At 38.6% G+C, this 25870-nt stretch overlaps 2 protein-coding genes across 4 annotated transcripts in view; one reads left to right on the top strand and one right to left on the bottom strand.

Moving 5' to 3' along the window:
- The window catches only part of APBA2 (amyloid beta precursor protein binding family A member 2), a 91000-nt gene extending 65378 nt beyond the window's left edge, over window positions 1-25622 (top strand). Inside the window, exons 5-13 of one of the 2 annotated variants that reach the window (XM_048318307.1) lie at window positions 4715-4860; window positions 6179-6214; window positions 7797-7883; window positions 12250-12435; window positions 15159-15338; window positions 16430-16642; window positions 17441-17560; window positions 22732-22872; window positions 24367-25622. In XM_048318307.1, the coding sequence (XP_048174264.1) occupies window positions 4715-4860; window positions 6179-6214; window positions 7797-7883; window positions 12250-12435; window positions 15159-15338; window positions 16430-16642; window positions 17441-17560; window positions 22732-22872; window positions 24367-24438 (1181 nt within the window). In that variant the 3' untranslated portion in view covers window positions 24439-25622. The remainder of the gene's footprint in view (window positions 1-4714; window positions 4861-6178; window positions 6215-7796; window positions 7884-12249; window positions 12436-15158; window positions 15339-16429; window positions 16643-17440; window positions 17561-22731; window positions 22873-24366) is intronic. The other variant, XM_048318308.1, reaches the window with a different exon arrangement.
- Window positions 6552-25870, bottom strand: part of FAM189A1 (family with sequence similarity 189 member A1) — a 107978-nt gene continuing 88659 nt past the window's right edge. For both annotated transcript variants that reach the window (XM_048318304.1, XM_048318306.1), the window contains 3 exons: window positions 18178-18355; window positions 16658-16748; window positions 6552-13058 (listed from right to left, as the gene is read on the bottom strand). The gene's annotated coding sequence lies outside the window, so the exon portion shown is untranslated. The remainder of the gene's footprint in view (window positions 13059-16657; window positions 16749-18177; window positions 18356-25870) is intronic.

Genomic DNA, 25870 nt, shown 5'->3' with positions numbered 1-25870 from the left:
TCCATAGTTAAATTAGGATAAAGTGGAAGCAAATCCTTTAATATATATAAATGATCACACTTCTAAAAACCAGTCAAACCCAAGAAAATACAGCTGAGAAGTATGGAAGTATTTAACATTTTCACCCTCCCCATGGCAATGGGAGCCTAGTGGTGATAAAAAGGAGGAGCAGATAGAGCTCCCAGAAGGATTCAGGTGAAAATGAAGAGCAGCTACAAATCTGGAAGGGGTTAAAAAGGGTGTAACCGTGGGCCCCAGCAGGAGATTTATGAGCACATAAGAGTACTGTATTCTTCAAGGCCCATTATTGCACTCTGGGAACCTCAGTTGTCAGCACAAATGGAAAGGTCCTCCTGAACTGACCGAACAATGGTAATCCAACCCTCTGTTCAGGAGAGCAAAGCTTTCACATGTTTCTTCAATCTCTTTTGAGTGCTATTACATACATTCTGTTTGAAGAAAATAAGCCAATTTATTAACACAAGAAGGTGGACAGAAATAAAATAGGATTGTACTGAAAAACATGATCATTCTCTGATTCACTGACAGCTGAAGAACTTTTATAGGGAAAATGCATGCCACTCTTCCTGCAAAGAAAATGTCTAAACTATAAAGTGAGAAAAGACAGTAGGACACTTTCAAGCATCCGATACCTTAGATCTGTCATGAACACACACAATAGAAACTTTAAAAGGATGCAAAAAACTTAATTTCTAATACCATTCTCAACTCAGGGAAAACTTAATGCAATGTAGAATAATATTAGGATGTCCAACACATTTTTCTTTTATTCCCTGATCTCACCATCTTGACAAGCATTTTCTATTTTCAGTAATTTAAGAAACAGAACAAATGGAAAGTTCAAAGATTGTCCCTTCAGGTTGACATCTGAGGGACATTACACCGAACACTTGGCATGTACTGGCTAACAGGCGCTAAATAGTGGTAAATTGAAATGCATTCCTCAAGGGTGGCAGAGACAAGAAAGCAAGCTGATGCTTTGTAATAAGTATCTGCTGATTGTATAGTGGACAAGCATAAAGCAAGGCCAGCATGCACAGAACTTTAAAGCAGGTGAGACAATTCCTCCCTCACAGTGCTGCAGATACAGCTACACATTTTAATTTTACTGGGATAAAAGGTTATATCTTTTTCTTTACATACCAGCCAGCTCACTACTCTGTTGGAAAGGGGTCAGGATACCCTTTACATAATACCTTTTTTTAGTTCAATCATTTTGCTTTCTCTGATTTTTTCTGTAGTGGCACAGTATGTGAGGATAAGCTGTCTATTAGGCTTTTTCTATTGCAGGTATTATATGGCATTGTCTAATACAAATAAATACATGCCTCACTAGGAGCTTATGATAACTTACATGACTGCTTTCTGAATTCAAAGAAAAATACAGTTTCTATTATTAATTTGTATGTGGAGTCCCAAAAAGCACTGGACCCTTCTGGACATAAGAAAAGATTCTGCCAGCTAACGCTGCTGTTGTTCCCTGAGCTTTGACAGCAATACCACAACCATATTCTGGTTATATTCCTATTCAGTTTTAAAGCACTTTCAGCATGACTCCTTAACTACAGTAGCTATATCTATGTTTCTAGTAATACATAATATTTTCCATATGCCATTGTGAATATAAAAAAGGACTTACCATCTATCATATTGAATGATAACAGGCCCAAAAATATTGGAAATGTGTTTTGCAAATGTCTAAGAGCAAATGTCCTTTGCTGTTAGAATTGTTTCAGTAGTAGTACAACTACATGCTCGTAGTAGTAATTACTTCTATGTTCAGTGGTTCTGGCTTTTCTGCACTCTGTCCTATCACCATAATTCTTACTCTCTTACACAGTAACAAGCTTGATGAAGCAACGAAATCAGTCAGAAAATGGAAGTTGTAGATGGACATTCTGAAAGGTGACTTACGCCCTGTGTCCATTTACTCCTTATGCAAAATCTGCTGCGGTGCCACACATCCCACGGTCTCGGGGACTTCATGGAGTGTGATAGTTCAGAGGAAACTGAACTGTGCTCAGAGTGCAGTCTCTAAATACTGTCTGAATCCTTGTTTACATTATTTTAGATAGGTGTAAAAATGCATTCCTATCAGATTAATGAATCTAGTTATGCTGAATTAATGAATTTTTTTGTTTTCTTTTTTTACTATTTAATGAATACAAATGTTAATTTTAAAATGTTTGGACCTAGTCTGCTTAGTCTAGAAATATCTTTATACTTGTTACATTAGTAGATCAGCAGAAAACCAAGTAATCTCTATTGCCTTGGTAAGTGCAGAAATTTGCAGTTAGATTTTTCAGAAATAGTTATCTAATATTTAAGCACCAATAGTCAACATAAAATTCCAATCTTTGCTCACATCAAACTAACCTTCACATTTGAAACCCATTCCTGCTTCCCTTCTTCATCAGTAAGCCTTTACACATGCTTGCAGTCAGGGGCATGCTTAAGTGCTCTGATGAGCTGGGACCTCAGCCAAGTCTGCATTTTTGCATTATTTAAAGCAGACAGAGATAAGGAAGAAAACACCCAGGTGACCTAATTTGACCCTGGCAATTTTCAGTACTATTCCATCCTTCCAAGAGATGTCTTGTTTTACCTGACAGTTGCTTACATTGCCTTCATGATGGGAAATGTATGTTGGAAATGTTTTCTGCCCAACATGTCTTTTTTTTTTTTGGTCTTTTTGTTCTGTATTATCGACTGCTGTAAGCATTTTCTGCATGCTGTTGACTTATACATTATGTAGCTGACTTTGTTGCTAGTATAATGATTCTGCAAAACATAATTTTTTAAAGCTATGAAGAGATGATGTGATGACATCCAACCAAAAAAGCCCCGGTCTTTAAGGAATCCAAATAAATAAAATTAGGATTATAAAGTTGCTTAACACCCTAGGCTATTTCCATGCTCAAGAATTTTTTCATACAAATTAGTTAAAAACACCATTGCTGTCACCAAACAGCCAAGGCATGAGAAGAAATTGTTGTTTTCTTTGTAGCATCCATGGGTTACACAGATGCCAAAGATACCCTGGGCATTTTGCTTGATGTAATAATGATTGTATGAGAATTTGCACAGAGAATTGCAGTTTTACTTGTCTTCAGACACAAAACATTTCAAGGAAATTAATCTAAATTACCTACTAAGGGAGTTTACTTAAACTGATTTAAACATGTGGGTAAGCCTATTTCAGAGTTAAAGCAATCTTGATTCAATTTAGCCTCATTTACTTAGCCTGAGTGAATGAAAGAAAACAAAATTAAAGCTGCTTTAATTTTGAGTGAGCGTGTTGATGCAGGTATCTAATGAAGTTTTGCAAACTTAACATTAAATTCACATTGTTAATTAATTTCCCTCTCTGCTGCCCTTGAAAGATGTCAGTATGATGCAACATTAGTATTTTGTTTCATGCTGGAAGAAGTACAGATGTACGAGATGAAGTTTTAGACCTGAAGAGACATATGAATATGGCACCATACAAAATACACCATCCATCCACTGAAAAACCTAATGGTACAAAGATGTAAGCAAAGAAAAGCAGCCATACAGGACCAGAGTTCCTGTGGAATTTTCATTTTCTCTGTTTTCTTTTAGTGAATTAAGGCTGCAAGAACAAGGATTGGTTTTTGAGGTATTGAAAGACTTGGCCTTTATGAAGAGTTTCAGTGACTTCTAAATTACTGGCTTCTCAAGGATTTCTTTGAGGGTTTTCGTACTTCCAGTGGAGATTGTCAAGATATTTTTTTACACTTTCCCAATACTTCAAAATTTTTAAATTCCACAGAATTCTATTCTGAGTTATAATGAATATCTAAACTGTTACTGGATTTGTACAGATGTGATCTAAATAAAATGTGTTCTCTGGTACATAATTATCCTTTTGAAGTTTAAAACAATGGTGTTTGATAGCAAACCAAGTAACTCCAATTTGTGTGAGCACTGTTAGTTAATCTCAGGTCTCTGAAGAGTACAGGATTGGTATAAATATATATCTGTGTATTCATATACCTTGAGTACTGAATTACAAAGACTGTGGGTTTTTGCTGGGGGTTGAGATTTCTGGCAGGTGGATTTGAGATCTGCAGGGATGAATAAGTGTCAGCAACACTGCTTAAAGAGGAAAGTCACTTCTTTTAATCATGTTTATATTCTGGTGGAAGACTTTTGCTAAATTAGAATAGGAAAATGAAGGATAGGAAAGCTCACTAAAAGATAAATGTGCAAACTACTATTTCAGTACATTTAATCAGCATAGCATCCCATATATTTTTTTCTTTTCCACATAATAATCTTCCACATTGACTTGATTATAAATAAATTGAACACTGAACAACAAACTTTTTTTTTAAATTAACATTCCCCTTTTTATCCTCACACCAGATTTTTATACTAAAAAAAAATGCATTAAAAGGTGGGCAAGTTGATCTTGCTCAAAGCACATTTCTTTTATAAAACTGTTGAGGAATAAAAGATGTTCGCCATCAAGAGATTTCAGCCAAACTCTGGAATGACTTTTCTTTACTGTTGATCTAATCAAGTTGGATGTAAAGCTTAACAGCTGAACAAAGAGGATGGTGAACACAGTCCTAGCATTAGAAAGGTTGTTCAAGCCTCAATATCCCTTATTCAATTTCTCATCTCCCCACTCCTTTGAGAGGCTGTAACTGTAAACGTCTCCTGTCAGTTCCAGGACCTTGTGAACCTGAGGACCTCATTGATGGAATCATCTTTGCAGCCAATTACCTGGGCTCCACACAGCTGCTGTCTGAGCGCAACCCTTCCAAAAACATCAGAATGATGCAGGCCCAGGAGGCAGTGAGTCGTGTCAAGGTAGGGGATGTTTATGGGCTGTAGAATACTCTCTCTGATCCCTTGACAGCTGATCCCTGAATGGTGCAAGATCCGCAGCCTCAAACCTCTGCTGAGGTGCACTTGGGTAAGTACAGATCAGTACTGTAAATACCATTAGCTTCCAGTGCTTGCTGTAAAAATACATACAGCAAAATATAAATTATTCCAGAGTCTATTCAAAATTTTTTGGAAGCTGTACAACAAATTCAACTATGAAAGACAAATTGCAGATTGCAATTAGAAAATATTCCAGTGGCAAAGCACGAGATATTTGTTTGACTGTGGTTTTACCCTTTTGTTATTACTTCCTTTAACTTACTATAAATTGAGAAAATTAGTCTCAATATTATTACTTACATTATTATTTTTTAGGACAAGAATATTCATTACTATTGTGTTTGGATTTGGTGTTATTTACAGTGAACAACGTCTTTTAAATATTATACCGCAGACTGCTTCATAGAGCTGTGTGAAGAAAATAGTTTTTTGGTTAAGAATCCAAGGAGGAGATATTTATTTTAGAAGTTACTGTGCCTTTGCTGTAAATACCTCATCTGAATAAACACATAGTTAGTGGCAGATTTTATGCTAGGAGAAAAAGTATGTGCATAGTCAATGAAATATTAATTGCTAAGAATTGCATGGTTTTGAAGGAAATAGTTTGGAAAGGCCACTTACAAGAGATTGTCATGACTGATGATTGATTTAGCATTTAGAAAGAAATGGAATGCAGGAAAGGTCCAGTTCTTTAAACTTTCCAAACCTTCCACTTTCTGTTTAGTATATTGTGATATCTCAAGCTACAGTAAGTAATTGTTGATTGCAATTAACTCCCTAAAAACTTTTGTATATTAATACCAACCCTCCTCTGTCAGTGGTACTTGACTACTCCAGATAGTCATGGCAAGGAGCTTGAGCTATGTTTTGCTCAACAGTTACATGCAGATGTGTGATGAGCGTGGAGAGAAAACCTTGGGTTTAAGATGCATGTGCTGCCATTTTTGACTGCTGTAAATTTGGCAGGATAAGTGTTGGGAGCAGCTGATAACAGACAACACTTTGGTACCGATTCTTTTGTAATCAATTGTCAATGTGCATAAAATCCAAGTATGCTTGAGAACTGCATAAGGTATAAACAAATCTTTCCCTCTTGCACATCCTTCTCCTACTGCTCCCAATTTTTTAATTTTCAGCAGTCTGGATTCACAGTCGAAAAGTTTCCCTGACTTCCCACACTGTCTTTTCTCTTTCCCTGTATGTACATCTGTCTGCATCTTTTTTTTATGCTACTCCTCAGAGGATGCAAAAGGCGGCTAAAATCAAGAAAAAAGCGGTGTGTAAACTGTTTTTCTTGAATGCTAATGTTTACTTACATTTTTGTTGTCTTTATTTTCCATGGAGTGTCATGTCTTTCATTACAGATCCTCATAAAGTTGTCATTTTGGTTTCTTCTTTGGTCCACAGTAGAATAGTGAATGGAGTAAAATGAACTCATTTTCTTCATTGTTCATTTGCTGGAGTGCCTGTCTGCTGCCCTTCTCCTGTTGAATACCTGTGATTTGTTTACTCCAGATGTACAGCCATTGTTATCTGGGAGATGGTTTTTTTTGAATGTAATGCTTATTTTGATTTTACTAACCAAAGCAGTAAGATGTATGTATTTCCTGTGCTTGTGACTTACTGTATATTTATTAAATTATTGTTGACATTTAAAACCAAAATAAATTCACCACATAGTAGCTGGAACAATTCATACAGGAAACATTGCACTCAGTTAAAAACAATATTTCAGATAACTAAATACAGTTGACAAAAATATCACCAAAAGGATGGAAGCAATACAAGTAGTCTCTGCCAAAGTATGTGCTTGCTTTGTATTTTGCTGTAAGATAATTCAAATAAAATTAATCCGAATGAATTGTAGGCATAGCTAAGCCTTTATAACTCCAAAAAAGAATAGAAAATACATCATTCTCATCATGAGCCGGTGTCTGACCTGGAGACTGGTGCCTGGCTTTAGCCCAGGCTGAGACAATCTGTGGCCATTTCATTCTGAGGCCGCTGCCACAGGTGCTGCTCGGTACCCGTTGCAGTGGTGCTGTGTGGCCAAGCAGCCTGGAGGACCACATATGTTCCTGCTGGACTAGAGAATTATGGCAGCTCTTGGACAACGCTTCAGTGAGAGGTAGCAGCTGCTTTGCCACCTCGTCTCCTGCTTTCTCAGGTGGACAGAGCCAGGACTCACACTTTGGAGTGTGGCATTGCACTGTAATCCCTCTTACTCTGTGACCGTGCCCTCTGATGGGGTATGGAAGTGTTTCCCTAGTGAGCAGTGCTCAGAAGTTGTGGTCTAAAAGTCACCTGATGTCTTTCTGTGATATGACAGAAACATTAGTTCAGTGCTCAGTTCTTTATTTTCTAGGAAAAAACCAAAAAAGCTATAAAAAAAAAGTCCTAAACCCCACCACAGTACTGAGCATCAGTTTGCACTTTTTTTGGTGAGCTCACTGAAAGCAGCAAGGGCTAAACAGCTGATGGGGCCTAAGTCACTTTCTCAGTTCTCCTACTTTTTTAAGTCTGGTGCCTCAAGTACTGAAGTGCATCAGTGAGAAAGTGAGGAAAAAACAGCCATACTTTTTCTCCTGTTTTGGCTATAAACAGAGAATTTTAATATTTGAGCTGTCAGTCCCACGGACTCCAAATTCCCTCTTACCCAGAAAATCAGAGTAGGCTTCACTCTGTCTATGCAATAAATGTACTCTTTGCATGTCTTTAGAAACACCTTTGAATAGCCATCTCTGTAGTGGTTTAAAGTGCAGTTGCCTCACATCACATTATGCTTGAAGCAGTCAGTGAATTTGTCATTCTGAAAAGAAAATTAAAAATCCCATTGTAACAAAGTATCTGTCTTTTAGACTTCAGAGGGAGATTCCCAGGCCTTGACTGAAGTGGATCTGTTCATCTCCACACAGAGAATCAAAGTTTTAAATGCAGACACACAGGTAAGTTGGATTTAAACTCTTTGAGAATAATGTTGAGTTAGACCATGCTCTTACACGATTAGTGGGACACTACTGAACTTGGATAAATTCAGGTACTGAGTATTCAGAAAGAGCTCCTATTGTTCTAAAAATTGCCACTACAGTAAGACTAACACCAGTTTTGCTTATTTAATGTGTTGGAAGATGTCTGCATGTTGCTATAATTGAGCTATAATTCAATTTAAAAAAAGATTCAAAAGCCTTTCAGAACGCATGCACACCATTCCTCTGGAACAGTTTCAGAACCCAGATTTACAGTCCAACAGGGAAGTCATTTTCTGCTTAGACTTAGCCATTCATATCTTTCCATTTTTAACAATTAATCTCAATTTTTTTCCATAAATTGCCATCCTCTTGCCTAAGGTAAGTTCTTAACTATTGATATAAAAGCAGCATCTGGAGACCACAGCAATGATCAGCCTCATCTTCTAGGAATGCTTGTATGTTCAACAAGAGGTGATCTTCATAAAAAGGAGTTTTTGAGGAATTTACAACTAAATACATATAATTTCTAGTAATCTCAGAAGATCTCTTAACTTTGATCATACTTACAGAAAGTCTTCAAATTTTCATTCTAATGAGAGGCATTGAAAAGGGCAATTTTAACAACGTTTTGTCAGAAGTAAATAATGTCAAATCAATCGTTTTCTTCTGTTTCGGAATATATTTGTCCATGGCACAGAAGCAGCACGTCATCTCTTCACTTAAATAAGGCTTTAGTATCATATATTTTCTAGATTATATGATCTAGATGAAAGAGATAGAAGCAGGCTTAATAACTTCAGAATGGTGTTATGTCTGATATATTGCTATCTGTGTGGCAATGTAAAGAGAAAGCAGAGGGAGACTCACAAGCATGTTTCTCTAGTGTAGTACTGTTCAATATTTTCACAAACAAGAGAAAATGGTTATTGAACTTGAAAATTGGTGTATCAGATCAGAGTTCAGAAATATGGCTAAATGAATAAATGAGCTGAAACGATAGGAGACACTTAAGCAAAGATAAATGTAGCACTCTACATTTAGGGTTTTGGTTTTAATTGTTATATAATTTGGTTTTTTAACAGTGGAAACTATGAAGCACCTTCTTCTTCCTGAAATTTAGGAGAACATTACTATCCTTTAATCTGAGGGTAATGACAGTATGTCCAGGAAAAGGATTATTTTTCTTTTAATATAAGCAGATATCCTTAACATGCCACTAGAACTCCCAAGAGATGCACCAGACGAGTGGAACAGCCCATCTTAACATGGGCAGCAATATTTAGAACCTGCCATCCATAAATCATCCTGAAACTGCATTTCATCCACCATAAGCAATACCACTATTGGTTATGGCTCAGCCTTTTTTTGACCTCATGGTAAACATGCATCATCCAGAGATTATGTTATCAAAGCTGATAACTACTTTTTGCATTAGCAGAAAATAAAATGCTCATAATCATCAATGTAAAGATGACTACAGACAGTTATTGATAAATGAACAGCTACAGTTTGTAGATTGAATGTACGGCAGTTAATAGGTACGGTCTCTTCGCTGAGTAAGGACTAGTCTTGGTGGAAGTTACTCTTCTTACTTTAAATAGTTCAACATTTCAGCTGAATACCAATCCTTTTAAAAATAAAAAGGGAAGGTCTTTTGAAGTAGTCCATAAACACTGTCAAAGGAACTGTCATCTTACTCTGCTGATCCCCTGAGATTTGTAGTGATGCAAAATGCAATGCTCCATGATGAATGGTGTCATATCTGAGCTGTTCAACCAGATGAAAATAGTAATAGTGGAAATTGTTCTAATTCCAGGCTCTCTAGGGCTTGCCCTGGGGTTTTGGTGGTGTTTTTTATTTGTTGGTTTGGTTTTGTTTGGGGTTTTTTTACAGTGTGTCTTTCAGAGAGCTGTAACAGAATTATGTCCATGACTTTTAGCATTTTTGGCTTGGTAACACTTTTCACTGCTAGTGAAGTTCCTGACTGGCGTAATTACCATGGGTCTATTTCAGCTGGGGTGGCAGCTGGCAGAGACAATCTGTACTTCCATGGCTTTATCAATTACATAAACCCTATTTATGCGTGTGCCATGGGTTTTAACCCATCTGTAGTGTTGTATAGCTCACGTGAGGTAACAGCTGAATGAAAATGTAAAATTCCCATTCAGAAAAATAACACGCAGCAAGGTTCAAAATGCTGAGCAGCACCAGTCAGGTGTATTCCCAGGCTGGAAGAGAGCCAGCAGTGGTGATTCTGTTGCCCTCAGCAGCACTAGGAAATGGCACCCCTGCCACTTTTTAGTTGCTTATGCATTTACTTGCTGAATACGTTCAGCCCAAGTCGAGCACCTGTGTAGTAGGGACGCAGTAGGAGCAGCCTTAGGGTTGGCCATGTGCCTTGTTGACAGGAGAGGAATTCTTCCCTGTGCCACAGCTTTGTGGAGTTGCACTCAGTGCCGCAAACTAGCAGAACCTCTCCCAGCTTCTTGCTCAGTCAGTGAAGAGAAGCTGGGAGTGCAGCAACTGGGAAAATGAGGAAAGAAAAATAAAGATGTAGAGCTCGCAAATGTGTATGTGCAGAGCCTCTGGTGCGTGATTGGCTCCATAAAATCGCCTGACTCATTAGGCTGTCTAATTCACACTCCCACGGGACTACAGCACTTTAAAGCTTGGAGGAATGCTTAGGTTTTCTCCTTCAGCTGTTCTTTGGGTTTCAAGAGAAGCAACAAACAAGATTCTAAAAGAATTGCATGGAGAAGAATCTGAGAAAGGGCGATCTAGACAGGAGAAGAGAACAGTGGTTTCAGAAAAGGCTGAGAGAGGCTGAATTTCTAAGGACAAATCTAAGGATAGTAAGGATGGAATGGACAGGACTAGAAAAGGGATAAGGGAAAGAATAGGGAGGCAAATGGGCAGAGGTGGAGGGATTTATGGGAAAGTAATAAAGGAGGCGGTGAAAAAGAGATATTGGTAATGGAAGACAAAGTATAATGGAATATGGAGTGAGAAAGGAAAAAGTAAGTAGAAAATAAACACATGTTTACAGTCACTAGATAGTATTTGCCTTATTCCTAATTGTAAGTGCATTAGACAGGAAAAATATGGGAGGGGTGGGGGGAATGATTGCTTTCACCCATACAAGAGATAAAAAAAAAAAAACCCAAACCCTTTGAGTAACCTCTATGTGATGATATGGGCAGAAAGCCTTTCTTGGCAGGTGAGATTAAATGCCTTCATTTTCCCAGTGCATTCACTCTTGTGCACACTACATGTATGATTACACCCTTATACAATACTTGGTGCACACTGCTGAAAAGCAATTATCTCTGCAGAGCTCCCAACATCCTGCTGAGAGATGTCCATTATAAAACATTTCTCCATTCTGACAGAAGTGCTGTAAATCCTCCTGAGTACCCACAGCCCTTAGAGACACTCCCCAAACCACCTCTTAACCATCATTACTTTTTGTAGGTTAGGGATAAGCATTACTTCAAGCCTGAGAAGAATCATTACAGTAATTTTAGGGGTAGTGATTATCTTCAGCAAGACAAGTGGTTCTAAGAAACAATGATAATTTATAGTTTTCTCTGACAAGTTAAATTGTACTGAAATTCTTAGAACAATTACTTTTGTTGACTTGAAAAACAATACTTCTTCCTTAGACCTTAGAAAATTGTTCAACTAATGCTAAACTAGTGCCAAGCTGTTTATATAAAGAATGCTGCTGCTTATATAAATTACTAAAATTGTGAACTATCTCATACCACATTTTTTTGTTCCAATTCAGACAGAATTTGGTGGATGCTTTTAGCTGTTCAGGATGAGGGACAGAGATGGTCAGGACACATCCTCAACTAGTTTGATCAGTAAAACTATTATGCTTCTGGTTGTTTCTAGTTTGAGCAATAGATAAAATCCTGGAAAAACTCCAAACTGACTGGTGACCCCAGCTAGAAGCAGTTTTCAGATGTGCCTTTTCTGTTTAAGAACAGTTCATCTTTACAATGGCAAAATGTGTAAAGAAATAACATAATTTTCCAACAGCATGAAAATATATACAAAACAGTAGCACAGCTCTTCATTCTTGCTTTACAGTAGTCACCATGCTGTATTTGCTCAGGCAACACTTCCATTGAAGCCAATGTCTTGAACAGCCACTCTGCTTCCATTGGGAGTTGGGGCCCATCTATTGCCGAGGGAATATCCGGTCTGGGCCCATAGGAAGTGCTTCTGTAGCTTCTGTCTTTCTCAAGCAGCAGGCTGTCAAGGAGAGGGGAGCTGCAGTATTTGTAGGAGAGCAGCAGGCATGGGGAACGGCTTTGTTTGTCCTTGCTTTGTGCAGGAAACAATGATGGACCACGCGCTGCGCACCATCTCCTACATTGCTGACATCGGGAACATCGTGGTGCTGATGGCGCGGCGCCGCATGCCCAGATCCGCCTCCCAGGACTGCATTGAAACCACTCCTGGTGCCCAGGAGGGAAAGAAACAGTACAAAATGATCTGCCATGTCTTTGAGTCAGAGGATGTAAGTAAATGGAATCAATTTATTTAAACAACATAGGTCATGTAGAGATCTCTGAAGTCAATGGCCATTCATGGGCAAAATTAACCTGTGGGATATCAAACTGATCATTCATCCTGGATTGTCACATCCTGTAGTCCAGTGGGTTGGCACAAAATGACACATATGTGCCTCCAGACACTTGGAATGAGGTGGAACCATTCTGGACCTCTTTCTAACTGAAGCCAAGTTCCTGAGAACATCTACTGCCTTGGCACAAGGCTGCCCTCTACCCAGTCCTGGTTCCCTGTGACTACTGACCTGTAGTTGTACATACTTTCAAACATACTCTCAAACATACTCTCTTGATCCTTTGGTGTTTAGGAACACATTCAGCTGTTTATTTTTCAGTTCTCTTTTTTCATCCCTAACAAAGATTATGGATTAGAATTTTTATATAGACCCATAGAGTTCTGTACATCTCTGCTGTACGTCCTGTTTCACTGTTGTGAAAAGTGCCGATGTGCCATTCCATACCTCTTGTGACAAAGGAAGATGACCTTCCTTTACTGCCGTTGTATATCCAGGTTTGGGTTTGTAGTGAAATAGGTACTTGTATCTGAAGTGGCAGAGCAGGGGACTCCAACCTAAAACATTTATGGAAAAATATACCAAGCCAGTAAAACAGAAAAAGCAGAATTTGTTGTCTGTTTCTAACTTGACAGTAAGAGGCAGAACTAAACATCACTGTTATTATAGGAATAACTCTAGATATAATTTCTGTCATACCGATTAAAAAATAATGGAGATCTTTGGGTCAGACAGTCATAACTCAGAGGTTGCATATATTTTTGAGCTAAGTAATCCATTTTCATTATTTTAAAGCAATTAAGCCTGTGAAGGAGAAATGGCATTGTCTAAATGTTAGAGTGCTAGACTGGGGTTGTTCCGAGACTGAGTAAGCTCAGCTCTGTCACAGCTTTGCTTGGGTGACCTTTTCAAGCAACTTAATTATCTCTAAGCTGTGCATAATGATGGAGACTTTCATAAACATTCACAAGACCTCAGAGACAGAGATGAAATTAAGATGTGAGAACTGGCTGTTACTGGCAGCAATAGAATAGAGTGTGACATCTGGAGATGTTTGTTTTAAGAATGTAGAATGAAGGCAAAAGCAGAGGATGAATTACAGAGAAAGCAGTGGCAATGGAGATCAGAAGGATCCTGTAAGGACTGGTGATAAAACTTTAATAATGGAATGACATGAAAATGCCCTGAGTGACTTCTGTACTACCACCATACTACCCAAGGCAGTGGCCACAGCGCCAAGCCTAACCCAGTTCAAGAAGCATTCAGACAATGGTCTCAGGCACAGGGTGGAATTTTGGGAATGTCCTGTGCAGAGCCAGGAGTTGGACTTGATCCTAAGGGGATCAGCATATTCTGTGATTCTGTACAAACCTCTTAGTATAGAGGTAAGACTTGAAAACATGCTTTAAAATATAAAAAAACAACTTGTGACTGGCTAGCCTACTTATGTTCTTAATTTTCTAAAGTAATTTTTATGTCAAGCAGATTGGTGCTTTTGTGTACTGCAGAACAAATGAAATAAGGAAACAACCTTTTAGCATCAAAGAAAACACTTGATCAATAGATTGTAAGAAGATACAGATTTATAATATCCAGAAAAATCCATGCATTCAAAATGCATTTAAAATGTACTGACTGTCTAAGAAGGTGTGTTGCATTTCCAGAATACAGGTTTGATTAGTAATATTTTTAGGGAGTGTAAGGTGCAGTTAACTTCTCATATCATCAGCATTTACTCATATGCTCCGATGACCCCACAAATGATGACCCACAAATATACAAACCTCAGCATGGCATTCTCCTGTGAGCTGCAGTAAACTCAAACAGGGAAAAAATAATTCACGTGTAGAAAAAGTGGACTACAAGTTCCTTTTACTGATCTCTCTGTGTTCCCTTGCCATCTAGTGGAATGTGCAGGTAAGTGCTCCAAAATTTAAGAAAAATAGGGGGTTTTGAAAGAGTGTTCTCAACATCAGCAAGCTTTAATCATGGCTCTAGCTGCATTCCTGAAACGATCCCTGACATTGCTAGTCGAGGTGTTAATGGGAATAGCTGTCCTAGATGTGCAGTGGGTAAGCAGGGGTGTTACTGGTTTGCTGGGAATGTGGGACAGGCATCATGGCAGTAATAGGGGAGCAGATGGCTGTGTTGAAGCAGTGTTTTCAGTCCTGGGAAGCCAGGGTGGAGAAGCAGCAGGTGACACTACAACCAAAACCATCAGTGCACACGTCTGTGAAGGCCTGTGCAAGCAGAGCATCCCTTCTCTCCTCACCCCTACAGACAGACTGTGTTCAGAAGCAGGGCTCATGGCACTCTTTTCCATCAGCTCTGTTCCATGTTGGTCCGAAGCCAGGACTCTCCAGTGTTTATTGGAACGGGTACGTGAGCAGCATATGGCTGCTTGCTGCTGAAATGTACTGAGGGGAGGAGAGCAGCAGGGTATTTTAATGCAGTTTGCAATTTGATTTTGGATGTAATGGGTTCTTTCGGTACAACAGACCTTGAAGTGACTTTATTTCCATGCTAATGCAGAAACTTTGCATGATCCTTATTTTGATTCTGTCTTAAAATCCAATCTCTCTCCTGGTTTCTTGTGGTTTCATTGGTAAACTGTTAATCTGTCCATTCTCTGAGCTGTGCTTTGTTCTACATTCTAGGCACAGCTCATAGCTCAGTCTATTGGTCAGGCTTTCAGTGTGGCTTACCAAGAGTTTTTAAGAGCCAATGGAATTAACCCAGAGGATCTGAGTCAGAAAGAATACAGTGACATCATCAATACCCAAGAGATGTACAATGATGATCTCATACACTTCTCCAATTCAGAAAACTGCAAAGAGGTAAACTAGTTTTGGATTTTCATTTCAGATTGATCCATTTTTTTTCAGAGGAATGTAGTTCTCAGAAATATCTTTTGGCATTTATAAGGATGATGTTACAATTTCAAGATGCGTCCTTCATCAGCCCTGTGTATTAAAACCAGCTTTATGGGTTATTAGGATTTCTTGTTTTCATGTTCAGGGTCTTTCTGTTTCCATTGATTAGAACAGGAATAAAGTACATTTACATCTGACATAGATAATCTCTGTGCTATTCACAGTACACAGTGCAGGTGATTTTATGTTTCACCAAAGTACTGATACAGAAAGAGGTGACAGAGTTGTGGCATTCTGCAATAGATAACCTCAGCAGAAGTCAGCTGGCCATCAGTGTTCCCTGTTCTTCCACATTTCAAAGAAAATAATCTTCACATTTGAAAGAAAATAAATTTCTTGAAGCAAATGTATTTGCTTCAAGAGCATGTTTTCTACTTAAACTCTTGCTCCACTTCCGTAGGTGCTAGCTGTGCTGTGGTTATCGACAGTTCAGGAGAAGGCATCATTTATGTTACATCAGGGGTCTTACATTAACATGCTAGGCACGGGTATAGTCAATAATTAACAATATTAATAATAATAATGTTAATAATCATCAAGAAATCCTTGCCTGAAAAGAAGGACAGACAAGCTCTGAGATCCAGAGACAACCTGAGCAGTAATGGCAGGAGTGGAGCTGAACAAAGCCTGTGTTGCAGGCACTGCCTTAGCTACAAAATGTTAGAGCCTCCCCCTTTGGCTGCCAGGTTCTGCAGACAGAAACTTCCTTAGCATTCATTCCCTTGGCATCCAGTTCCACCATGTTCTACAGAGTTAACCATGTGTTAGTGTTTTGCTTATTAGACCTCTATGACCTTCACCAAACAAGTGGAGGATGCCCCTGAAAACAAACAGCTGTGTGTTACACACTTAACACAGAAGTCATGCTACTACCTAATGGCAAAGAACAGAATTTGGTTTGTGATTTGTAGATGTTATTCAGGAACAACTGAGATACTCATGCTCAAAGTCAGATGAATCAAAGCAAAAAAAATGTTTTTCCTTTTTAATTGCAGCTCCAGCTAGAAAAACAGAAGGGAGAAATTCTTGGGGTAGTGATTGTGGAATCTGGATGGGGATCCATTCTACCCACCGTTATCCTGGCCAACATGATGAATGGAGGCCCTGCAGCCCGTTCAGGAAAACTAAGCATTGGAGACCAAATTATGTCCATTAATGGTACCAGTTTAGTTGGTCTACCTCTTGCAACATGCCAAGGGATCATAAAGGTACCCCAAACTTACAACTCTATGCTGTAGATTGTAAGCCAACAGAGATGTAATCTTCTGACAAGTGGGTCCTGTAGATTTCCAGCAGATACAATTTTTCATATCACTGCAAAAAAACCCCAGTAATCTGTCATTAACAAAAAGCAGAATTAGAGATTCGGGAGTGATAATGCACAGAAATTTAGGGCTGGAGAACATAACTGCAGCTTTATTACTGGGCTCTAACAAATGAGACCAGGTCTGAAAAACTTGCCTAAATTAAGTTACTCAGCTATCTTCAAAGTTTCAGGCTTCCTCACAGCCTCCAGAATAAAATATGAGGATTAAAATCTCCTATGTATTTTTGGCTCCACGCAGATAAAATGGAGGGAGGCTGGCAGACTGCAGGACAGATCGAGTGAGTAGATGAAGATTCTGCAGACACAATGGAATCTCAGAATGCATTATCTTTAGTCATGGAGACTAAATCTGATGTCTGTGCAGATTTATGAAGAGCAGCAGAAGCAGGAGCTTAATTAGCCAGATGCTAGAAAAGGGCAAGCAGTAGTCAGTTTTGGTTTTTACTGAAAGATTTGTTTAAATTTCTTTAGTAACTAAAGGCAAAATTTTAATGTTTTGTTGAGCCAAATATCTTGGGAAATAAATAAGAGAAATGTATATCTAAGTTAACAACAAATTTCTGTTAACTCTTACAGTTCTTTCTCTGATCTCTGCTTAACACTCTTGCAATTAGGAAATCACAGATGAGGGCACAGTAAGATTCATTTCAGAAATACTGACTTTTGGAATATCTTACAGGGACTCAAGAATCAGACACAAGTCAAACTGAACATTGTCAGCTGTCCTCCTGTTACTACTGTCCTCATAAAACGGCCAGACTTGAAATACCAGCTGGGCTTCAGTGTACAGAATGGAATTGTGAGTTTCTGTGTCCATTGATTGTTTGGGGGTTTTTCCCTTTACTTTTTGTTTTTTCTTTTGCAAAAAACATATGGCAGTACTGAAAGAATCTTGCATGACTTCACTTTTTCTACTGTTTATTAAAACCTTATAGTCTCTGAGTAATATAATGCAAATAGATGACACTGGGAGAAATTATTGAGGGATTTTCCTACATAATACAGCAACAAGATTTATAGCCCAGATTATTTGGTTCAATAGCCTGATCAGCTAATTCATGTAAAGCCATCATTCGTGCCAGAGTTCCAAGGAAAAGTTATGCTGAAAAAGGTTTCTACAATTACAACACTTTAATCTTAGATCTGATTCTGTTTCTCTTTTTAAAATTTCATGACATGCTCACTAAGACTTTTAATTTTTCTTCTGCTGTGCATAATTTATGTGGATCATATGATAGTAGGCAAGGAAATGTAATTGTGAACTCCTCTTATTAAAACTAAACTCTTATAAAAACTAAACTTCTCAGTACAAAGAAATTGTATAGGTTTTGGCCCAGGTACCCCTTCTCTGTGTGCTGCAGCTTCCCTGTAGTAACAGCAGCAAAGAGAAGAACAAATGTGGCAGGGAACACTTACCCCAGGCAGCTCAGGGTCCTCCTCTTGCAGTTCTTCCTTCCCAAGCCGTTCTCTGACACCTTTCCAAAGCAAACTCCCACACAACTAGCTCAGGTAGCCACTGGCCTTTCTGGGGGCTGACACTAGCATTAGAGACTGGCTGTAGTGCAGGACCATCACCATTTCCTCTTCCTCCAGTCTAGGAAAAAAAAATAATCAGGCTGCTCACACAGAAAACCACATCACAAAGGACTGTGGGCTCTGTCCCCTGTTCTGTGAAATGCGTTGATTGAAGCTGCCAGATTTCTGTTTGCCATCCTTGGAAGAGCAGCAGGTAACTGTATGATGTGGTTCATGGGTCTTCCTGCACGTCAGCAAACAGATGGCTCAGGAGTGGCTGTTCAGCTCTCCTGGCCATCTCTCAGTTACTACTCTACCAAAGTTTAACTTAGTCCCTACCTAAGATGACACATGGTGTAAAGGACACTGCTGCATGCCCTGGTCCAGCTGGATGCACTCCAAAGTGATCCCTATCCCAGCATCTGGTTTTACCTGATCTCACAGAGGGCACCCTGTTTGAGGCACTGATCTCTTTCCTAATTGCTCACCTTTGTAAATCTTGTATGTTCCACTGGTGCTATGATCAAAAGAAGGGAACACATTTAAGGACCTATAAGCATCACTGGGGTGTGATTATCAAGTCTTCAGGAGCCCATTCACAGCTTTGGTGGGGGTGGGATCAGGGCTGGGGAAAAGAATCAGGCCAAGGTGGATTAGGAGCATCACACGGACAGGGAGTCTGTGTGACAATTTGTCTTGTCCCAGCTAATCATCTCCTACACGACTGGAGCCTTGGTTTAGTAAATTCTGCAGGCTCTGGTTGTTTCTGTCACAGTGTGCTCCCTCCATCTACTGGCCATTTGTCACCACACTGGCAGATCATCATTCCTCCCAGTTACATGAGCAACATTCAGATGACATCAAATAAAAAGTTCACCAAATTCAGCATAAAAATCCTTTTCATATAGGAAAAAGCCTTGCAATGCATTTCATTTATGAAAAGTCTGTTTGAATATGAAAGCCAGCGAACAAAAAGCAGAGATTAACATCTTTTGTTAGGCTGCTATGGAGACAAACCTCTGGGCCTGTAAAATCCCTTCTTCTGAAAAACTCTCCCTCAACATTTGAAAATATGACTGCAAAATATGTCTCTCTGGTAGTTTGACACTGTACTCTTTAAAAGTAGTTTTGTAATTGCCAGCAATTGTTACAAATTATGATAGGATCCAGAAACAATATTGTTATTCTTTGTTGGCTCAGCATTAGCACAGCAAAGAAATAAATGGCTTGTCAAGACAGATACAATTAAATGTCTCTTTCTGGTAGGCCATTTTCTCATTATCTGTGCAGCTGGGACTTAATTTCTGTGCATCCTGATAGCAGCTTTGCAGTGGTTCCTTTTCACCCTGCCTATCTCATCGGTGCAGGATGTACAGCCATTATATAGTAGGGAATAGCCCATAAACAACCTGGCCACACAGAAGCACTGTCTGCAGGGGTTTGCCTGCACAGGGTATCAGGCACATGCAGACACTGCACTGCTGCAGGTGAAAAAAAGGGATGTTGTGCATATGTATGTAACAAGTATGAATGTTGTGTGATGGGGAGGTGAGCATTAGGTGACCTATCAGCCACCTTCTGAAAGTCATTGTGCTACAGTTCTTTTAAAATGATGTTATTTAAATACAAGTGGTCCTTATATATCACATTATTTTCTAGATTATGAAAAAATCCATGTATTACCAGTTGTATTTTTACTGCTGATAAAGCACCACTTCTCAGTCTAGATCTCAAGTGCTTTCTCTGAGAAGTCTATCTACCTTGTCCCTAGCCTAGCACAAGCAATCTAAAAATACAGTAAAGCTTTACAGAATATTTAATTCTTTCTTCCCTGCCTTTTATTGTCATTTAAACTGGCAAAAAAATTTACAGGGTTTCAAAAGCGTAATATAAAAGTTAGATGTGCAGAAATCTGGTTTTAATAGGTTATGATTAGGGCATTTACACAGAATAAACAGTTTATCTGGTACTATTTTATCCTTAATGCTTTGCTACTCGATGGACAGTTGCAATAAAACTGATTGTAACGCTACTGAAGTTTCACATCTGATGTGCTGCAGCATGTCTGAGACATTGCAAACCTGTCACAGCTGAGTGGATTGAACCAGTGTGGTTTACACCTTTTTTTTTTTCTTTTTTTCCCCTTCACTTTACAGAGTCAATAGAATACAGACTCTTGCTTACAAGAAGCTGATCTGTCTTGCTTTATCTAATAATATTACAGCTGTTGCCATGTTCAACAAATACAACAGGTTAAAGAGTCCTGGCGGAATAAAATCATATTTATTTAGAGGTACTGCTCAGCTTACACTTGCTAGCCTCATCTGCCATAGCTCCACTGGCTGGAGACAAAACTCTTAAGGCTGCTTTGAGACAGCCCTTGCAAATAAAGGAGCCACAAAATGTGTGCTGTAAGTGCAGAATATTTTTTTCTCTGTGTGCTCTGCCTCTGGCTTACCAGGGTCTGGGAGCTGGGCAGAGCCACTCATCCTCTATGTCTGCTTCTCTTTTTACCTCATTAAAACACTTAATGCTCACAAAAAGAAAGCTGCCTGCCTTCCCTGGAGAGAGATTCCTGAATGAAAAGACCACTTTCTGTGTCTGGGGCTGTTAGAAAGAAGAAGCTCACTGATGGTATTAGAAGTGCTAAAAGTGCATTGAGAGCCAAACAATGAAACCTACTCTGGATAGATATGCAAGCCATTATCTTTTCCTTTATGCTGGTGGGTGAGGGATCACATTTCCATTCGCTCCAAAAGCTTTTACTTCAGCTGGCTGTACTGTCTATTTTCCTTTACACCATGAAAAATATATTTACCGGGTTTCTTTTGGTACATGTTGCTTTTTGTCCTTTCTGATTACTGCTCCCCAAGAGCAAGGAGCAAACTTATTCTAACAGTGAGCTGAACTGAGAAGCTTTCTGTAAAAGGGATCTGTGTAGTACAACTTATCTGGTCAGCTGTATGATTAGAAGGTAGACTACCTGCAAAACAGTATATTGTACGTGACTGAAATTCAAGACACAATTCTGTGAAGTGATAGTGCCTCTTTCCATTGAAGCCCATCAGAAATACTTTAAGGACCACAGTAGGTAGCACTCAGCCACTGGTGAGAGCATGGTAGAAGATAAATCTCACTGCAGGAGGAGTGTGTTGGTTTTGGTTCTTTTTATGAAGGCTGATAAAGGCCTTTTATAAACAAAGAATAACTATATATGCTCACTCCTCATATCAAACAGTCTGAACCTCAAGTGAGAAGGGATTTCTTTTTTTTTATAGCAATATTATTTGTGGAGAGGAGTTTAAAGGTAGCTGCTAGTGCCATACAGGAAAAGATTTCAGGCAACCATAGACAATGTTTTACTTTCAATGCATTCCAGACTGGCCGTCTCCCCACATACTGTGCTTCTGAATTAGATAACAAACTCACTGGGACACAAGCCACATCTTATCATACTTGTATTTAGCTCTGAGCAAATGACCAGATTGCAGCAAATAATGATTCTTGGCATATCATTCTATCCATTGATAGTAACTGCAGAAACAGCCATTATCTGATGCTCCAGCACTCATTTGTTTTCCTCCAAGAACAGGTTTTTCTGATAAACAAAAGGTAAATCCCAGCACTGCTAAACTCTACTTGGTTCCAGAGATTCGAGATATACATTATCTGCCTTATGTGATGCATGGGCTCAGCCTTTTGAAACAATTTACCAAAAATTTCTATCTAATGCACAGCTGTCTAGTCTGCCAGGGAGGATCCGGTTGCAGCACAGATACTGTTGCTAAGGAGGAAACATTCTTTTAAATTCCCCACACTGGATTGAGATATCTCTTGCTGCCTGGACTCTACGCATGTTGCAATCTCAGAATACTTTAGGTAGCAGTGTCTGCTGGGACTATGTCTGCTGAATGTAGTTCTTCTTGTAGAATTATTACCCTATTGTAGAGGTAATAATATTCAAAACTTGTGCCTAGTTCTTTACTGGAAGCTTAGCTGCCAGTTAAAGAAGAGTTGCCTAACTTGCCTTCTTCATCCCGAGCTCCCTGTGGCCAGCAGCACTGAACAACGTGGAGGAAAGCTGTGACCCTGGAGAGCAAGCCCACTTCCCTTCTGCAAGGCACAGGAAAGAAGTTGTGTTCCAACAGTAGATAAAACTTCTCTCTTCCCCCATCTCTACTTTTGCATGGTGGCTACTACTGTGTCACTGTGATAGATATTTTTACGTTCCCAGTTGGAGACTGAAAATGAAAATTGTAATAGGCAGAAATTTCAGAAAAAACCCCCTCTCTAACAAACCACTAAACCACCATTTAAAAACTCATTGATTAATACTTTCAACAAGCATCTTCTTGAATCCTTACAGTGTCACCACTCATTATTACACATAAAATCCCAGTAAGTGCTACATTATGATATTTCTAAACTTCACTAAACTTTGTTTTCTCTTGGCAGATTTGCAGCTTGATGCGAGGTGGAATAGCGGAGAGGGGAGGGGTAAGAGTAGGGCATCGGATTATCGAGATCAACGGGCAGAGCGTCGTGGCTACTGCTCATGAGAAGATAGTACAAGCATTGTCTAATTCAGTGGGAGAGGTAAGGAAACAGTCTTTATCAAGGAAGTAAAATACTTGAAAAAATGTATGTTTCAGTTGAAAAGAGTGTCAACACAGCATTGAAACTACCACTTTAGTAAAGTGAGTTTGGCACTAATAAGAAGCAATTAACAGAAATTTTTTTAACAATTAATGATGCACATTCACTGCATTTTCACATTCATTTGCAAGAGTTCCTGGCATAATTCTGTACCTTCAACCTACTGTCTGAATTAAACCAGGTGATTAAAGGAACAAATCACTCAGGCATGTTGGCTGTGAAAATGTCTCTTGGCTTATCACCACAGCATCTGCCATAGAAATGAATTACTATTCAAAGGTCTGAGAGATGTAAATTGATATACATTTTAATAATTTAATTTCCAACTTACCTTGGGAATAAGTTAAGACACCTTTCTCCAGTACTTCTAGAGAAATCAGCAATAAATAAGCAAGATCCTCCAGTTTTTCAAAATCCTTCCTGAGTTTAATGGTAGTCTAATACAGAACCCTGGCCAGATCTCTCACTAGTTCCTTTGACAAAAATCAAAGACAGCTGGTTTCCTTCTGGAAAATGATACTTGAAAAATTGTAATAGAGTATGTGCAGTTTGTCAGGAGCAAAGCTGTACATTCCTATAGCCCCCCATGCCTTTATGGTCTCTCTTTGCTATGTAACTTCTCACAATAACATAGGAATACAGCATGAAACTTTTCTTTACAGCATGAAGAGAAGATACCAAGGCAGCTGGTGAGGGTCTGTGTTATTAGTTAGTAAAGTTTTCCTTCCTTCCTCTTGTGTTGTCCAATAGGTACTTAGAGCTGTAAATACAGTTATGGTGGAACCCTGGTTACCTGAGCCTTGGACCCTGTTAGTCTGTAAAATCCCTCTGGCACTGGGGACTGGAGGCCCAGTCCTCTGTGATGAAGGAATTTAAGTACAGTAGCCATGAGAGAAACTATTCCACCAAACTCCTGATTGGCATTTAAATATCAGGTGATAGAGTCCAAGCTTTGTGTTCAGAGGATCCTACTGTAATTAGGTGAAAATACATATGAAATTATATTCCCACAGGGAAGGAAGATAGAATACAAATCTAAGTTCAGTTAATACCAGAACAGCAGAATGAATTTGCAGAGAGGTTTGTGCTACTTCTTATTTAATGTCTGTAAATTTTTCTGTAATTGGAGTAGGGTGTAAAATAGCAAGTGTTTTAAGTGGCTTTTAAAACTATATGATGTCACATGATGTAACTGTCATTAATAATTAAAAAACAAAAGAAAAACGAACAAAAACCCCAACCAACATGAAAAAAAACAAAGACGGCAAACCAACATCTTAAAACTAGAGAACTTTGACCGAGAAACTCTAGTAACACATCTATGGAAGGCAGGACAAAAAAATGCACTTTGACCACAGGGAGAGACAGATGGGGCCTTATGGATTATTTTAAACTAGTACCAGCTCTATTAATTTCTGTGCAATCAATTGACAGATTCACATGAAGACCATGCCAGCTGCCATGTTCAGGCTTCTAACAGGTCAAGAGACCCCTCTCTACATCTAACATCTTCCATCCAAGCTGAAGCTGTCATAGCTGAAAAGAATTTTGTATTTTGTATGAATGAAAGGCTCGGAAGCTGACCTGAGGACCCCAGAACAAGGAACAGACAGGTGTCTCTGCCTTTTCTCTCCTTCCTTTCTATTTCTTTGACAGGAAGTGTTGAGAAGGATGGTCAAGGACAATAATCACTGAGAAAAATCTTTGTAAACATTTAAGTATTTTGAACATCTTCTAAACTCTTTTCTCATAGAACTTAAAACATATTTATTTGTAACCTTTATGTGGAGTGATGTATGTCTGTCTTGTTTGATAACACAGTGAATGTGAATATATGATGAATGAGACTGCAGGAAACGGCAAAGAGAAGCAATTAGAGAAAGTTCTGGCTGCCTCAAGTTAAAAAAAAAATCCCAGTCCCATAAAGTGGTCCAATACTGATGACTTTGCATAATTTAAAAACTGGTGCTGAATCGATGGTATTTCAGTGGAAAGGAATGTGTGCAGTTCAAACTTTTAGATTCTACTGTAAAGAAAACCACTGTAGTACTTGATATTGTTATGACAAGTGTAACCTGTTTGGCAAGGTGTGAACATAAACATGTAACAAGTGTTTCATATGCTAAATAAAGAATAATTGCCACAAGATTAAAATCAAAATATTTATTTAGATACATATTTATTTTTAATGCTTGTGATTTTTATGATTTAACAGAGTTATTTCATGAATAACTTATTGCACAGGTTGTGTGATGTATGTGTTGGGCTGGGGTTTTTTTTCTTTAATTTTTGCATATTACCTTTTTGTTCATATTAGCTCAAAATGGGAAAGCCATGCTTACCTGTTTCTGTCTTTTATAAAGCATTCTTATTCCTAAGGCAATGTGTTCTGAATGTAAATTGTTTTGACAAATATCCTAGCACCATCAGCAGTATTAGAGTGTGTGTAGATAAAGAGCCTAGTAGTAAAGTTGTATTCCTTATGAGATAAATGTTAACTGGTGTAACTTTGTCTAATTTTTTTCTTTTGGCCAAGGCCTTGAAGAAAATACACTGTGACTTAAGAAGCCTTACCATGCAGCAACTAAAGAGCTTTAGATGCCTGTACTTCAAAGGAGTAGTGTGTTGCATGCAACTGACCTTAGGAAAGAATTAACCTATCACTAATAAATCTGAAATAAGAAAGCTTGCTTATTTTGTTTGTTGTGTAACTTTACATAGTAAAAATTTCCAAGTAGAAAATCATTTAATTCTTCATCTAAGTGCAGTTGCAAAGGTCACAGATTATTTTTTTAGAAGGAAATATTCTCTTGAATTAGGAATTTGTGTATCATTATGATCTTTAGAGTAGAAGCTTTCAATCAGCATACCTTGTTGCCACTGGATGTCACTGTAACTTCACATCAATACAGAAGCATGCTATAATTAAAATACATTA

Source organism: Corvus hawaiiensis, chromosome 13 (genome assembly GCF_020740725.1).
Source record: "Corvus hawaiiensis isolate bCorHaw1 chromosome 13, bCorHaw1.pri.cur, whole genome shotgun sequence".
Lineage (NCBI taxonomy): Eukaryota > Metazoa > Chordata > Aves > Passeriformes > Corvidae > Corvus > Corvus hawaiiensis.
Note: the sequence above shows the minus strand (reverse complement) of the source record. Positions and strands in the feature narration are given on the sequence as shown.